Source organism: Procambarus clarkii, chromosome 43 (assembly GCF_040958095.1).
Source record: "Procambarus clarkii isolate CNS0578487 chromosome 43, FALCON_Pclarkii_2.0, whole genome shotgun sequence".
In the NCBI taxonomy this organism is placed as follows: Eukaryota; Metazoa; Arthropoda; class Malacostraca; order Decapoda; family Cambaridae; genus Procambarus; species Procambarus clarkii.
Window position 1 is genome coordinate 10822301 of NC_091192.1, and position 17925 is coordinate 10840225.

Sequence of the window (17925 nt, forward strand, 5' to 3'; positions counted from 1 at the left end):
AGGGTCTGTGGCCTGAAGACATTGTAGGGTCTGTGGCCTGAAGACATTTTAGAGTCTGTGGCCTGAAGAGATTGTAGGGTCTGTGGCTTGAAGATATTGTAGGGACTGTGGCTTGAAGATATTGTAGGGACTGTGGCTTGAAGAGATTGTAAGGTCTGTTGCTTGAAGAGATTTTTTTATTTATATATACAAGAGTTATTACATTCTTGTATAGCCACTAGTACGTGTAGTGTTTTGGGCAAGTCCTTAATCCTATGGTCCCTGGAATACGATCCCGCGAAGAACCGTTTTCACACCCAAGTACTCATTTTACTGTTGAGTTAAACAGAAGCTACAGTTAAGAATTTGCGCCCAGTAAATCCTCCCAGGTCAGGATACGAACCCAGGACAAATCGTTCGAGAAACGCCACGCGAGCGTCTTACCACTACGCCACGGAGATGGTAGAGTCTGTGGCCTGAAGAGGTTGTAGTGCCTGTTGCTTGAAATGACTAGGTATGCCATCCCGCAGCTATTTCCCGTTATCTGTCATCCGGAGCGTATCCGACCCCTCGCTGGTCGTCATAGCTCCTCGACCAACAACAACAACATGGCCGGGTGGGCGAGGACGTGGGTCAGGTCTCTCTCTCGCTTCTCTTATTGGAGGTAATGAAGTATCATCCCTGTTGCACCTTACTGATGATATTTATGTTGATAACTACCAATATAGTGTACAGAGGCTTGTTGACAGTTTGTGCTATTAGTAATTTCTGGCTAGACGATACAGTGGTGGTTCTGGCGAGCCTCTAGGGTCTGGTCCCTTGTGTCAGTTACAACATATATTTCCAGCTGTCGGGGACATGAAGCCTGTATTTAGGCTCCTCTACATCACCCTAGGTCTACTACTGACCTTTCCCATGATGCATCCCACAACAGTTGCCAAAACCCTGGGTACCTGTAGTGCCATTAACTGAGACATCAAGTGAATAGAAACACGCCTATCCATCATTGTCCCACAGGTTATGAGTTACAGCTCTTGGGTCCCGACACTAACTGACTATTTATAGGTTCCAGAGCTTATTGAATTCTTGTGTAATAACCTAAATGTAGTTACAGGACGAGAGCTACGCTTGTGGTGTCTCGTCTTCCCAGTACTCTTTGTTATATAACATTTTGAAACTTGACAGTTTTGACCTGAAGAGATTGTAGGGGCTAAGTGACACCACCACCACCACCTCACTTAGCTTCTTCCAACCGTCTATCACTCTGTTTGCAAAAGTGAATTTTCTTATATTTCTTCAACATGTAAAGTTTATGTCGTCTACATTTAAAGTTTTGTATGGAGTTGGGGACCACAACTTTGCTTCTTTCTGTATTCCATTTTCTCTGTTCTGATACTGGACAGAGAAAATATATAATTTCTTTGGCTAATTTACATATGTTTTCCAACAGTGTTTCCTTGTTTGTGTACTTTCCCTGCTAAATGTGTGTCTTTGTCTGCCCTGTCTTTCCCCTGATTTTTTTATATGCAATGATCATGTCTATCATGTGTGTTTCCAGTTACGTGAGGCTTAATTCCATTAGTCTTGTTCATATCTCTATTAAAGGACTAGTCTGGTGGCATACTTATAAACTTCTCCAGCTGTTATGAATTTGCTTACTGTTATGGGGGGTATGGAGTATTAAAGAGAAGGGCCAACAGCTAGAATCAGGATGTATCAAAATAAGTGGAGATCAGATAGGCCCGGCACCCAATAAGAACATAAAACAATATTAAATTAGTGGCTTAAAGTAAATACGTCCATCTAGAAGATGATCACTGATCCCCTACACAAGAAGAATGGATACTCCTTTAATATTACTTCAAAATCAAAAAATCAAAATCAAAATGTTTATTTAGGTAAGGTACATACATAAAAGAGATTTTACAAAAAGTGATGGATTTATAGTTAGGGCTAGTACATACAATGCCTATAGCCACTATTACGCAAAGCGTTTCGGGCATAAAAAACTTAAATGACTAAAGCTTAATACTAATTGAGCATAAAGAGTAAAATGAAAACATGGAATGAAAACATAGCTGAAAAAGCAGCACAAATACAATTCTGTCGACAAACAGCGCTCTTTAAAAAAAACAGACATTGGATGACATTAGAGGGGTAAGGTAGGTTACAGGGAATTTATTAGGTATAGCTTTGTTTTTATCTTAAACTGGTTGAGAGAGGTACAGTCTTTAACATGGTTGGGAAGGTCATTCCACAATCTGGGTCCCTTGATTTGTAGAGCATTTCTAGTTTGATTAAGTCGTATTAAGACTTATTTTATTTGATTAAATCGTATTAAGACTTATTTATTAACTCCACTAACAACCCCACATATACATTACTATCATAACAATAACTACCTTACCACACTATCTTACGTTAACTACCTTGGTCCACATAGACAGGATACAAGGCTTACACTTGGGACAAGCTAGGGTAAAGTCTACTTGAAAAGAAACTCGAAGGCTTGAAGCAGCCTGTCTGGGAGCACACTCCAGGCAACAATATATCTTGGATAAGTAGCACAACATTGTCGTTTGGATCATCGACTTTCTATGTCATCACCTGCTACTTAGTTTCATCTAATTTCATTATAAAATTATATTATTTCAAAGTAAAAATATGTTTTTTTCATGTTATACATTCAGCACCAACATTATTGTGAATAAATATATCATATTTCTTCATTATTTACTTAATGCTAGGAGGCTTTGGCTTAGCCCTTAAACCGCACAATACATATATAGATGATTTCAGTAACAAAACCGAAACCGCGCAATACACATATAGATGATTTCAGTAACAAAACCGAAACCGCGCAATACATTAATAGCTGTTTTCGTGTCTAGCTCTACAATTTAAATGCCCAGCGTGGGATAGGGGTAGTCATTGGCGAGCCGCACCCGACCATAAACAAACACCACCTGGAAAAAAAAATCCCGCGTAGGCCGGCATTGTGTAGAGGCCTCAGTTACCCGGCGGACACCATGTTGAGCGCATCAAGTTCCAACTACCCCGCTCAACGAAGCATTCTTCGCGACCTCTGACCAAGGACGAAATTAATAAGAATTTGTTCCCGGATGGTGATGAATCTGATATTAACAACCCGGACTTTGATCATGACTACACAGCCCTCAGAGGTGGATATGACCGACAACGAGTGTGAACATGCTGGCTCCACCAGGGCTAGAGCCTACTTTTTTTATTACACTGATTCAAGTGTAATCAGTGTAGTTACACTGATTACACTTCTTTTATTACAGCCCTCACTCGACTCCACTTTGTGCCAGACCCCACAGCTCCTGTGTTACCTTGCAGGATATTGATGTTTTGGTCGACTAGTCTGAGGAAGGTGAATCATTTTCCGGTTTTAGTGACTTAGAATCGGAAAATAGTTTCAGTGCTATTGCCAGTGGAGTGTGTGGTGTTGCCAAGCGACATTTTGTCGTGTCAGCAGCATCTGGCCCAGCCATGCGGCACCGCATGGCACCACATAGGGACGCTGATGAACAAAGACCCTCAACATCAAGTAATTTTCTGTCATCGTCCCTGCCCACCCCTACTGTTCCTAGACCTGCTTCAGCTCCTGGTCCACAGTTTCCTCGCCATGGTGCCGCTATTGGCTCTCGAAAGACACCAGGTGTTTTTGTGTGAAGTGATGGGACAGATTTTGTTCACAAATTCCTGTGTTTGATAATTCCAATGTTGGGATTACAGATCTTTTCCCCTGATAAACGTTCAGATATGTGTGAATGAACTATTTTACCGCATATTTCGATGAAATGCTCATGGAATATATTGTTCAGGAAACGAACAAAGATGTGACTGATCTCATTGATGAGAAGTTATCAGAGTTTTCACGTTTACAGCGATGGAAAGATACGACTGTGAGTGAAATGTATGTGTTTTTGGCACTGTGTATGTTGATGAAACATTGTGTCAAACACGTACTTGACCATTATTGGAGCAAAGACCATACTGTTCCAACACTGATGTTCGGCAAATTTGCGATAAAAACTCGTAACCAGGAGTGCTAGTAAGCCGAGGTACCACTGTACAGGGATTTCTAAGTACCAGCTCAGAAGCTTGTGATTGACGAATCCCTTGTGCTTTTCAAAGGACATCTTGCCCTCAAGCAGTATATTACCTCCAAACGCCACCGATTTGGATTGAAATTCTTTGTATTGCGTGACTGTGAAACAGGAATTGTGTTACACATGATCATGTATACGGGTACAAATGTAGACATTCCTGCGAATGACCAACATGGCTTCTCAGGTAGTGTTGTGAAGTCACTGCTTGCACCATATCTGAACAAGGGCCACATATTGTACACAGATAACTATTATACCAGTCCCTTGCTAACTAGGTTCTTGCCTGATAATAGAACTGGAGTGTGTGGCACAGTGAAGGCAAAACGAAGGGAAATGCCAGTGTTTCACACTTCTATGCAGGTTGGTGATTGCGAGCTAAGGAAAACAGGTGCAATGCTTTCAGTGCAGGGGAAAGACAGGCGTGAAGTGAACATGTTGACCACCATTCACAATGGTACAATGTTGGACAGTGGCAAGGTGAACAGAACAACAAAACAAATAATCTATAAGCCAGATTGTGTCTTGGACTATAACATCAACATGCATTTGATGGATAAATGTGATATGATGGTGGGGGCAGTAGTGTGTGTACGGAAAACAGTGAAGTGGACCAAGAAAATGTTTTTCCACCTTGTTGATGTAACAATGCTGAACAGTTACAATATGTATCTTGTCAAAACAGGTGGTAAACGAAATTTCCATGCGTTCAGTTTTACTGTAGTGACACAATTACTAGAGAAATTTGGCAAAGTAATTCCTGGCATACAGAAGCCCATTCTGAACCCGGTATTGCACCATGCTCCAACACCCAGGCTCACTTTCAAGGATGCCTTTGTCACACACAATCTCAGGCATTTACCACCAACTGCAAAGCGTGCTGTTGGCCAGCATGAGTGCATTGTATGCAAGACAGCAACCAAGAGGCAACAGAAACGAAAAATGGTGATGACTTGGTGCACAGCGTATCAAAGTCCTTCTGTGCTATGTCATATGTTTTGACGAGTATCACAGTCTTGATGAGTTCTAAATGTTCAAGACTGGTGCAAAAACATGTAAATACAGAATAAATGGGTGTAAATATTTAAAATAAATCATAAGAAATAGTATATTTTCTGTGGGGAGCTTATCGGGCTAATGTATGTTATATTAGACCGGGACATTAGCTAAGGAGTTCAGACCTACCAGGGACCTGCGCCAGAACCTGGCCCCTTCAGAGAGGTTTCAGGGAGCAATGGCCCTGGAAAACCCCCTTGTTGTTGGGGTTTTCCTTATCTGCCATCGACTGGGGTTAGGCACCCAGAAAGGTAGGCAAAACAAAACAAACCCCACATGGTAAGAAACTAAAAGAAAAACCGAACAGAGAGGTAGAAACTCCCTACAATCCCAAGGAAGCAAGCAAACATCACACTTTACTGCTGTGCTGATCATCCGCGCAGCTCTCCCAGCCTCGAAAAGGGTAGGGGGGGAGCCCCAGTCCTCACCGCGCCGGCTGCCTAGCATTAGTTCGTAAGCTAATGTCAACCGGAATAGGCGCTTCTCTGGCCTCAGTTTCCTAGGTGGTGTTTGCCTTGTGTGGCGTTCACTGCTGTGTGTTGTGTTGTGCGATGGCCAGGTGTTCCTCATCAGTATCAGGGCTGCATGCGGTTATGAGTACTGCCCCTGTGTGATAGGGTTATCTTCCCTGGGGCGTTCGGGAACCATTCCCGTAGAAGTTCTTGCTGCTCGGCATTTGCCTCGCCCTTGGGACCAGCTGGGGCTTGGGGCCCTTGTTTGGCCTTAGGTAGGGACTGGTATTGTGCTGGTTAGGGCGTCAAGGTGTTGCACGACCTGCCACCTAAGCAGCGACTGGTTCCTGTTGCCTCTGGAGATGGTGTACTTTTGCAGGGTTTTTCTTTTGCTTTTATTTTCATTTGTCTGGTGGGGGTCTGCCTAGTGTAGCTATAGTTCCACTGGTAGTGTTTGGTGGCCCTCTGCTAGGCCCCCGTGATTGTACACGTCGCAGGGGTTGTTCTGTCTGTGTTGTCCTCTACCCCTTGTTATTTTTTAGTTTTTTAACCGGTTAGCAACACCTTGCCTGGGCTTCCCATAGTTGTTACCCTACGGGCCCTGGAAACCCCTGTTGGGGCTTGGTGGACCATTGAATGTGTCTTCCGGGTTCCAACCCATCTTGTACGGGATCGTTGGTTGCTGTGCCCTTGTCTCCGGGTGACAGTCGTCACTTTTACCTCCGTCATGCTGCCTGTTCGGTCACTGGCACCTTGACTCGGAGTCTTGCGAGAGACATTCTCTGCTTGTTCTCCAGTACTCTCCTGAGGTTATTACTGTTCAGAGTACAGGCGACATCCGTGTTGCAAGCTAGGTTAGGTTGCTGCAACACGCTAGGTTGGTTTCCCACTCGGATGCCCCGGGGCCTACCCGTTTTGGTTAGGTGCTGTTCGCCCCTTTCCCTCCCTGTTCCCGGCTCTGCGGGTTTCGGGGTCGGGGCAGCGTTTAGTTGGGGCGAGAGTCGGGCAGTTTCGGGGGCTGTCCTGTTCGGGTTGGGGACGGAAGTTTTCGAGCCTTTTCCTCCTGCCAAGACTTCAGGGTCTTACCAGCGGCCCTTTCTTGCTGCCTTTCCCATGGACTCTTCCTTTTGTTTAAGGGCGGAGGGCTTGGAGGACGGCTCTGCCCCGGGGCCTCTGTTGCAGGTTCCGGGGGCTGTGGGAGACACCTGCTAGCAGTTCTGGGACGGTTTACCCCTGGCTGGGTTTTCTGCTTCTGGGCGGAGTTTTTCGCCCATCCAGTCTGCTTGCTTCCCACTTTTGCTGGCGTGTTTTTGTATCTTTTGCGTCGGTCACAGCCCTCTGTTTTGGTGGCCATTTTCTTCTGCTGGTTTTCCGGCGTGGTCGCCAGAGGGGCGTTGCAGTTTGTTTACATGCGCCTGGGTGTGCGAGCGAGCGTCTTGGGTGAGTTTTTTCACCTTTTTCAGGGGTTTTATTCTCCTATTGTCGTTTCTTTGCTTTTCTGATGTTTTCTACCCGTTTTCTGTTTCTCTGGGAACGTTTGAGTGTTGATTTCACACCGGGTTTTCCATTTTGTCTGTTTTGGGTCGGCGCGCTAGGGTTTGGGCTCAGTGTCCCTGTCTTTTATGCTTGCTCCCAAACCTTGTTCCTCGGTTTTCGGTCTGTTTTGACCGTTTCCCTGGGGATTCTCTCTGGGGGCTGTGCTTTGCCTTTCTGTGGTGTATCTCCACCGGCAAATGTGGTGGTTTGGGCTCCCCCTTGTTCGATTCTGGGTTCCTTTCGGTTCTTTGGTTTCGTTCCGGAGGTTTCTTCCTCTTGGGCCCCCCTTTGTGGGTTCAAGGAGTTTTGTTTCCTCGTGTGTGACCCAGTTCTGCCTTTTGGGGTTCCGGGGTCTTCCTGGCTGGCAGACTGATCTTTTTGGGTCTTGGCACGTGTTGTGGTCATGCTGGGACTTTGGGGTTTTGTTGTTGAGGTGGGCATTTTGATGCAGTTTTGTGCCTTCTTCACCTGGCCGGCATGGTGCTCTCTGCCCACTGGTCAGTGGCTTGTAATTTTCTTTTCACGTGTATGTGTTCACATGTACATGTGTACACTGTGTGTGTGTGCACATGTGTATGTGTATATGCACGTGTGTGTAGTACACCTTGTGTGTGTAATTACCTAAGTGTAGTTACAGGATGAGAGCTACTTGTGCAGCCTTTCTCCGTCCTTCTGGCGACGGTCGAGACGGCTGCTTACCGGGAGGGGGTCCTTGGGTTATTGATGCTTGATTGGTTCGGCTGGGGGTGCGTCCTGTGTTGTCCGGTTGCACCATTTTGCTGTTACCTGCGTACCGTGTCTGGGGATGCACTTTGGGTTGATCCAGTTCCCCTCATTCTCTGTTTCAGGCTCGGGTCTCCCAGGTCGTCTGCAGAGTTTTTAGGTCTTCCAGCCTGCGGTCTATCCTTGTGCCCGTGCTGTTCGGACGTTTGCAGCTTTCGCTGGTGTGTTGCTGACGTCTAAGGCTCATTTTGGGCGCGAGGATTTGAGGGTCGCACAGGTTCCTCGCCGCCCGTTCTTTGTGAGCGCGTCTTCTCCTGTGTGTTTCTTGTTGCCTTGGGTCTCAGGTTGCAGCCTGTTGTCTCGGCTTCGTGTTGCGGAGTTTGTGGCGGCCGCCTCCTGGGTCAGCCCCTTCTTTTCCTTCTCTTTGGGTATGAAGCTGCAACGAGCCATAGGGTCTTCCCACAGAAAACCAGCATTGAATGTAATGAAACGCCATTTTCTGGGTGAGCCCCGGAGGCTCCCTGGCAACCCTCCCTTCCACCGGTCGGCGGTTTGAAAGTGTGATGTTTGCTTGTTTCCTTGGGATTATAAGGAGTTTCTACCTCTCTATTCAGTTTTTGTTTTAGTTTCTTACCATGTGGGGTTTGTTTTGTTATGCCTGCCTTTCTGGGTGCCTAACCCCGGTCGATGGCAGATAAGGAAAACCCCAACCACAAAGGGGTTTTCCAGGGCCATTGCTCCCTGAAACCTCTCTGAAGGGTCCAGGTTCTGGCGCTGGACCCTGGTAGGTCTGAACTCTGTAGCTAATGTCTCGGTCTAATATAACATACATTAACCCGATAAGATCCAGGGAGCCTCCGGGGCTCACCCAGAAAAGGCCATTTCATTACATTCAATGCTGGTTTTATTGAAAATAAGACATTTTTGTGCAAATACTTGTGACACTAATATGTAGATATAATACACATTGATAACAGTTCTATGATAACAAATCGTCAAGTGAGAACATATTGAACCACACCAGTGAAAAAAATGGGCATAAAATACGCCATAGATACTGTAAATAATACCGCGAAAATAAATTTGCGGCAACTCTGGCTCCTTCTCCGTTGCGCCTGACTCACCCCAGGCGCACAGCGCTCCAGCGAAGATGAGGTGTGACGTCATCAATAAACTTCTCGGCTCATTTACATCATTGGTAAGTACAATTAGTTTTTTTATTATTTTTCCCGTGCTCAGGGAACACAAATAAAGAGATTAAAAAGAAAAATAAATTTTTTGAATTTTTTTTTCTTGCGCCTGTGGGTGTTGAAGCCATTTGAACCCCCTCGCGGTTTGAGGGTTAGGGAGTCACACCTCACCCTCTAAGAGGTATGACTTGCTCTCAAGGTCTCCACTCACATTCGGACAAGAGTGAGGTGATAAATGCTTCACAATCTCAACTTAATCATAGAAGAATCGTTACGACTTGACTGTTGATACAAGTTTTGGATGATTACTGGTAATCACGACACAAGACATACATAATGAAAATAACCGGGATCCTGTACAGTAGTTACATTAGTCAAATAAACCCAATCACACCCAGACATCGACTATGGTGTCCTCGGCAGCACCGCTAGTGTCTTCCTCTGATGTTGAGTAAGTGGTGTCGCATATGTTGATGGTTGATGACAGCGGATGAGAGTATGGTGCAGCATTCATGTAGCACATACGTGCATCACGTACTTAATGCACGGTGAGGGTAGCATAGCCTGGCTTTCTTCTAGGCCAGGAGTTATTGCCATCAACCAATACCTGGTGGGTGGAACGTTCATCAAGAATGGGCGGACGTTCTCGACGAAGGTATATCCCAAAGTCACCTCAGAGACTGTTGTCCTTCTTGCACGCTTGAGAACAAAGCCTCAATCAGTCATATATATAATTGACACATCACATCTTAACCACACTGGAACTTTTTATCGATGTTAAGTACATGGTACAGTTTCTCACCTGAGCTGCTGTGCCAACACACTCCCACACAGAGGCATTTGCACGAACATACAACACACCGTTGAGAGGTGGGACCAAAGAGCTTAAGACCAACCCCCCCCCCACATTCACAATTAGGTATGTACTGGGACATTACCATCCCATGGCACTTGAGATGAAATCACTGTCTTTGCACTGTACACTTGTCTACCGTTCGACAAACATCCCAACATGTAACGAGGTGGGTGAGGTGAATGTTACTCTTTTCTCGACCCCGATTCACTAAACCTGTATGGTTAAGAACAAGTTCCTTGTGATTGGTTCTTAGGGTAGTACAAGATACAGTACAGTGGTACCTCGGAACACGAGTGTCCCTGTATGCGAGTTTTTCGGAATACGAGCAGGATTTCCTCGGAAAATGTGTCTCGGAAGGCGAGGGTTACCTCGGAACGCGAGTTTGTTGATACGTGTTCAGGCCGACCTAGCGCGTGGTGGTACAGTGATCGTCGCCCCTCCACCCCTCAGTTTACCATTGTCTCCCGCCCAGTGAATATCTCTCCTGAATTCTTCACAAGGATTTACAGTTTTATGTCGTTTTTTTGGCCATTTGAACATAAAAGTTGTTATTATATATCTCGCCATGGGTCTCAAGAAAACCATAGATAAGGTTCAACCTAAGAAAATAGCTGTGAGTAGAGGCAGTAGAGGATGTCCCTTCTTGATTAAGAAAATGTGTGAAGTATGGGAAGAACTGCAAAGTTCTGTTGAAAAAACTCACCCAGATAAAGCTGTAGCAGGCCGTTGCATTGACCTTTTAAATGACAATGTGATGTCTTACTACAGACAAATGTTAAAATGTAGGGAAAAACAAGTGTCTTTAGACAGATTCTTAGTAAGACAAACAAGTCCTAGTGGTATGCAGGCGAAATGTGCCAGTGTGTGCTCACCAGTGAAGTCCTCACTGCCTGATGTTATAATGGAAGGGGACTCCCATTCCAAACAGTAACTCCTCTCCTCCTCCTCCTTCCTCCTCACCATCTTCCATACGCCTACAGCATTCAACAGCAAGGTAAGTAATAGCTTGAACATAGTTTTGTAGGTTTATTTAGATGAATTAGGTATAAAAATTTAGTTTGATGTGGGGTTTTTGGGGTAGTCAGGAACAGATTAATTCATTTCCCATTATTTCTTATGGGGAAATTAGCTTCGGAATACGAGCCGTCTCCAGGAACGGATTAAACTCTTAAACTGAGGTACCCCTGTAGTACCTTTATTCCACATACACAAGTCACTTGGATACATTGAATCTGTTGAACTGAATTTGTGGCACTCCAATTAATCCCCTGACACCATCTTAATGTGGCATTAATTCACATTAAATTCCATCTGCCAAGTGTTGCTCCATACACTTATTTTACCTTGTCCTTGACAAGGACAGGAAGCCGGTGGCTTGTCAAAGGTCTCCCCCATTTGCCGTGATTATATTTTCCAGCTGGATTTTAAAATTTACTAGTTTTGGCATTTATGGCTTCGGCGGGTAGCGTTATTTTGTCCAGGTCTTCAAGAGCATGATAATTGTCAAACTTATCTTTCCTATTAGTTTGCCATCATCAGCAAGCATGTTCATATAATTCTGTATTCCTTCTGGTAGATCATTTATATAGACAATGAACATTATTGGTGCCAAAACTGAACCCTGTTGTATGCCATTGGTAACACTTCTCCAGTCTGATTCATTGCCTCTTGATTACTGCCCTCATTTTTCTGTCAGAAAGTTTTCATCCAAGTCAGAAGTTTCCCCTGTCACTCCTCCAGCATGTTCCAGGTTTCCAGAACAACCTCAAAATCACTTACGTCCTCTAATTACTCAACACAAAGCTGCTATTAGGACAATATCCAACTCTGGCCCCAGGCATCACTCGGTACCCCTACTCAAATCTCTGAATATGTTAGACATTAAGTCACTGCACATTCTCTCGTGTATTATACATATATAAAACGCTAAACTATAATGCCAATCCTGATCTCAAAAGCTTCATAGAAGGATGTAACAGAACCCATGAGCACCACACCAGAAATAAATACAGTTTTGATATTCCTAGAGTACGACTTAATCAAACTAGAAATGCTCTACAAATCAAGGGGCCCAGAATGTGGAATGACCTTCCCAACCATGTTAAAGACTGTACCTCTCTCAACCAGTTTAAGTTAAAAACGAAGCTATACCTAATAAATTCCCTGTAACCTACTTTACCCTTCTATTGTCAACCAATGTCTGTTTTTTTTAAAGAGCGCTGTTTGTCGACATAATTGTATTTGTGCTGCTTTTTCATCTATGTTTTCATTTCTTGTTTTCATTCTACTCATTATGCTCAATTAGTATTAAGCTTGTCATTTAAGTTTATCATGCCCGAAACGCTTTGCGTAATAGTGGCTTTAGGCATTGTATGTACTAGCTCTACCTATAAGTCAACCAATCTTTGTAAAAATTTATTGTATGTATGTACCTTACCTAAATAAACATTTTTTTTTTTTTTTTTTATGTTTTAGGTAATAAACAAATTACCATACCGCATTTTTAAATATGCTGGCTCAAAACTGGTGTAGGTTGAGGGTCAACTGTATTTCCTTTTTAAGATACAGTATATGTATCAAACTTGTAGGAAAATATTCCTAATACTGTAAATATCATTAAAGAAGTACAGAGCACCACTTGGTTTCCGAACCCCTTGGGGACGAGACCCGTCGGTTAACATGTAAGTTCGTATACGAGAAATAGAGGGGAAAAAATAAACTAGAAATGTAAAAAGAAATTTTTCCGAAAAATTTATGAAAAAAACTCTAGGGAAAAAAATCGTCAGGTTCATGGCGTAAATGCGACTGTGTTTTGTTTGTACTCATCAATAAGTGAAGTCCTGATCCGCTTTATAAAAGTCCTTAATTGTTCCTAACTGATTATTAAGACGTCTGGCAAACATCCTCTGGATGTTTCCTGCCAGCCTGCAGGAACATCCTGCCTAAAATATACGATGATGTACTGTACATTTAAGAAACAAATCTGGGTCACAGGTCTGTGGAGTGTGGTTAGGCTTACGGAGTCAGCCGGTCCCTCCCCCACCGACACACCTCCCCCTCTCCCCCCACCACCGACACACCTCCCCCTCTCCCCCCACCACCGACACACCTCCCTCTCTCCCCCCACCACCGACACACCACCCCCACCCCCCACCCCAAACCCATACACACACACACACACACACACACTCTCAAAGGTCACGTGGTTCATGGTTCACTTCAACACCCATATATCGCTTCCTGCCTGCCTGCCTGCCTGCCTGCCTGCCTCCTTCCCAGCCTGCCTCCTTCCCAGCCTGCCTCCTTCCCAGCCTGCCTCCTTCCCAGCCTGCCAGCCTGCTTCCTTCCCAGCCTGCCTCCTTCCCAGCCTGCCAGCCTGCCTCCTTCCCTGCCTGCCAGCCTGCCTCCTTCCCAGCCTGCCTGCCTGCCTGCCTCCTTCCCAGCCTGCCTGCCTGCCTGCCTCCTTCCCAGCCTGCCTGCCTGCCTGCCTCCTTCCCAGCCTGCCTCCTTCCCAGCCTGCCAGCCTGCTTCCTTCCCAGCCTGCCTCCTTCCCAGCCTGCCTCCTTCCCAGCCTGCTTCCTTCCCAGCCTGCCTCCTTCCCAGCCTGCCAGCCTGCTTCCTTCCCAGCCTGCCTCCTTCCCAGCCTGCCAGCCTGCTTCCTTCCCAGCCTGCCTGCCTGCCTCCTTCCCAGCCTGCCTCCTTCCCAGCCTGCCTCCTTCCCAGCCTGCCTCCTTCCCAGCCTGCCTCCTTCCCAGCCTGCCAGCCTGCTTCCTTCCCAGCCTGCCTCCTTCCCAGCCTGCCTCCTTCCCTGCCTGCCAGCCTGCCTCCTTCCCAGCCTGCCTCCTTCCCAGCCTGCCAGCCTGCCTCCTTCCCAGCCTGCCAGCCTGCTTCCTTCCCAGCCTGCCTCCTTCCCAGCCTGCCAGCCTGCCTCCTTCCCTGCCTGCCAGTCTGCCTCCTTCCCAGCCTGCCTCCTTCCCAGCCTGCCTGCCTGCCTCCTTCCCAGCCTGCCAGCCTGCTACCTTTCCAGCCAGCCTGCCTCCCTGCCATCATGCTAACGGGTAGTGTGTGTTAGGCTTATCTTCGGGAATGAGCCGGTCTCACCCCCACCACCAACAAACCACCCGCCCCCTACATCCCATCTCTCAAGGTCACGCGGTTCAACCGCGTGACTACCACTCACTCCCTGCCTGCAAGCTAGCCTGCCTGCCTGCCTGCCTGCCTGTCTGCCTGCCTGTGCCTGCCTGCCTGTGCCTGCCAGCCTGCCTGCCTGTGCCTGCCAGCCTGCCTTTCCCTCCCTAATTCTCACTACTTCCATCCCTTCCTGCCTACCTCCTAGCATCTCTCCCTACCTCCCCCTCCCTCTTAGCATCTCTCCCTACCTCCAAACATCTCTCCCTACCTCCCCCCCTCTCTCACCGATTCTCCCCCCCCCCTCATTCATACTGCCTCCCACCTAAGCTCCATCGTCCATCCACCCACCACTGACGCAATGCGTGCATTTGGAGCCAACATGGTGCACAGATGTTTCTTGATTGTGCAGATATGTAAAACAAAAGCACAGAATGAACATTCCAGCCTTATGGCAATTCAAAATAATAGGAATAATAGGCCGTGCATCTGTGAAGTCACAGTGGGCAAACTGGACCATCGCCCACCCACCACCACAAGCCGGCGTGACGCTTGGCGGACCCCTTCCTACCCGAACTTTGTTCAGGTAGCATGACTCCCCAACCCCAATTGGGAAACTGGAAGTTTCGGATAACTAAAGTTCGGAAACCAAGTGCTGCTCTGTAACAATCCTTAACAAAAATAACTATTTTGACCTGTTAAATGAATAAATGCTACTTTTATTTAAATTTTTAATTTTAATAGAGCCAGAGTGCACTATATGGTACTTTACCAATATTTCTTTATGGCTGTTATTTGAAATTTGTATAGCAAATATATAATTATTGTTTTACTGAATGCATTGATGTTATTTATATATGAACTTGCATTTACAAAATTTTTGCCTTAAACCTCTCAGAAAAGCTACGCTCCACACCAACGTACGTGTAACACCCAGTACAAGTGTGTGCCTTCTACAATATGGTCACAAGCACCAATGTTTGGAGATCAAGAGAAGTTTTCTTCAAACACCTGTATGCTCAATGTTCATCAAAGTTCAAGAAACACCTAATCCAAATTCTCTGAAATTTTTGCCAGGTGTTCAGGTTTGTATTCTGGGAAAGGCACAGTGGCTCCCTGGGGTTATCTTGCTGAGATTGCCGCTTGCAAATGAGTCGCATCGATGGAGGAGTTCAGTTTGGCCTACAATGGACCAGAGCCCTCTTACAAAGGTACAGAGAGCAAGTGACAATTTGCCACCACATTGGGAAAACATCCAGAAAGTCAGTGAAGCTTAACAGACAACTGAAGGGATAACAAAGACCTAAGCCTTGAATTCACCAAACAGCTCTGCAAACAATTCACTCAGAACAAGAGAAACATTCAGAATTAGCATGAAACTTATACATAGTACCAAATGCCACCATCAGTTGGCCCATTTTCTACAAACTGCCATCTACCTTACTCCGACATGACAAACTACTCTGATTCAAGCAAAGTGCCAGCTGTCCTTTGACATGTTCCAGTGGGGGCCATTTGCTGTGTACTCCATTTTATATTTTAGTATTTGCTTCACGTGCATATTTTCTACCTGGCTTGTTGTATAGGCTTGGCTCTATTGTGCTTTGGGTTCCTTTCTAGGCTGCTTGCCAGCACTGCTCCTACACTGACAGATATTTTCTCTGGTGTGTTTGGGAGTTTGCCCCTGAAAGGCAAGGCCACTTAGGTGGAAAGCCTCGCTTAAGGCTATTCCCGAGTCATTGACTCCCATGTTTGGATACTAGGTTGGGGTAGGGGGTTGTTTCAGGTTGTCTGCAATGTAATTAAGTCTAGCCAGCCTGCGGTCTACCCTCGTGCCCATGATGTGAGGAAGTATGCTGGTTTCCAGCTGTCTTTGGTAATTTGTCTTGGGTCAACATTCAGACATGGGGATTTTGGAGGTCAAACTAAGTCCTGGCCGCCAGGTATCTTAAGAACGTCCTGGGCCCTCTACAGTCTTGTGTTGTATTCAGGAGCCTGTCACTGCCGTCGTCTCTATTTCACCTTGAGATCTGTGGTGCTGCCGCCTCCTGGGGTAATTCCCTGCTTTCTGTGGGTAGCCCCCAATGGCTCCCTGGAGCTGTCAGGCTAATAAGTGATACATTAGAACTGGGCATTAGTGTATAGAGTTTAGTCTTCCAGAGACCACAAGCCAGAACCTGGGCCCCCTCAGAGAGGTGCAGGGAGCAATGGCCCTGGAAAATCCATCTGTGGTTGGTGGTTTTCCTTATCTGCCATCGACCAGGGATAGGCACCCAGAAAGGTAGGCATAACAAAACAAACCCTACATGGTAAGAAAATTGCAACTAAAAACTGAAGAGAGAGGCACAACTCTTTCCAATCCCAAGGAAACAAGCAAATGTCACACTCCACCTCTGCGCCGCTCATCTGTGCAGCCCTACCCTTAACGAGAGGAGAAGGGGGAGAGCCCGGGACCTCCCTGTGCCGTCTACCTAGCATTCTGTTCGTTCGCTAATGATGTCCGGGGCGGACGTCTTCTCTGGCCTCGATTTCCAATGTGGTGTTTTTACCTGCATGGCGACCTATGCATTGTCGTGTGTTGTGGCCAAGTGTCTTCAAGAGTACCGGGGCTGCATACAGTTAGGGGCATCCTTCCCTAGGCACCCTGTAAGTACTGCCCTTGCATGTTAGAGTTCTCTTCCCTGGTGCGTTCGGGAACCATTTCCGTAGGGGGTTTTAGCTGCTCAGCATTTACCTCGCCCTTGGGACCAGCTGGGGTTTCGTGGCCCCTGTTTGGGCTTGGGGTAGGGAGTAGTATCGTGCTGGTTGGGGCATCAGGGTGTTGTGCAGCCTGCCTACCTACACGGTGGCCGGTTCCCGTTTCCTCTGGGGACATTGAACTTTTGCAGGGGTCTTTCTTTTGTTTTTGTTTTTATTGCCTGGTGTGGCTATAGTTCCACTTCTGATATTTTGGTGGCCCTCTGCTAGAACCCCACCATGATTATACACGTCGCAGGGGTTTCAGTGTTTTGATCTCCCACTTGTTAGCTTTTGGTCTTTACTGGTTAGCAACATCTTGCCCGGGATTCCCGTAGCAGTCAGCCTATGGGCCCTGGAAAACCCTGTTGGGACTCAGGGGACCAATGGATATGTCTTCCGAGTTCCAGTCCGCCTTGTGCGAGTTTGAAGGTTACTGTGTGCCCTTGTCTTAGAGTAAGAATCACCTCTTGCAATTTTCGCCAGATTGTGATCTGTTTTATTTTGTCTTTCTGGGTGCTCTCCCCAGTCAATGGCAATTATGACATACTGTACAATATATTAAATGTAAAGTGCTCATAGGCCATTGCTCCCTTTGCCTCTCTTAGGGGGGCCAAATTCTGGCTCATAGTCCCATGTATGCAAAATGAGTCCTCTGAATGATGACGCCAATCTTATATAGCACATATTAGTATGGATAGCTTCAGTGAGCCTCCGGGGTTCGCCCAGAAAATGGCGTTTCATTACATTCAACGCTGGTTTTTACAGTTTTTCCTTTGGCTCATGATATCTTTCACAAAGCTGTTTTTATGTTGGCTCTCACCTCTGGTTGTAGGGATGGGGAGCTTCAGGCACTTTTTCTATAAATGGGGGTTTTGTTCCTTCTGCCCTTTCAGAAGGGCAGTTCCTTTTGTTCCTTTTTGACCTTTTCAGAAGGTTCAACCAGCCTGTTCCAATAGCCTAGTTGACCAGTCCAGCATCCAGGAGGCCTGGTTGGGGATCGGGTCGTGGGGACGCTGAACCCCAAAATCATCGAAAGGTAATCGCAAGATCAGCCCTAGTTGGCAGTTTGTTTACAGCCTTCTTCTTTTCTGCCGTAGAATGAGTCGGCTAGCTTTCAGAGGGGCCAGTTGGTG

General features: G+C 46.3%; 1 protein-coding gene across 3 annotated transcripts in view; it reads left to right on the top strand.

Annotated features, from left to right (window-relative positions):
* Positions 1-371: 371 nt before the first annotated feature.
* Positions 372-17925, top strand: part of LOC123755716 (NFU1 iron-sulfur cluster scaffold homolog, mitochondrial) — a 102606-nt gene continuing 85052 nt past the window's right edge. Inside the window, exons 1-2 of one of the 3 annotated variants that reach the window (XM_069300042.1) lie at positions 372-643; positions 14952-15264. In XM_069300042.1, coding sequence (XP_069156143.1) covers positions 486-643; positions 14952-15264 — 471 coding nt within the window. In that variant the 5' untranslated portion in view covers positions 372-485. The remainder of the gene's footprint in view (positions 644-14951; positions 15265-17925) is intronic. The other 2 variants (XM_045738456.2, XM_045738455.2) reach the window with 2 other exon arrangements.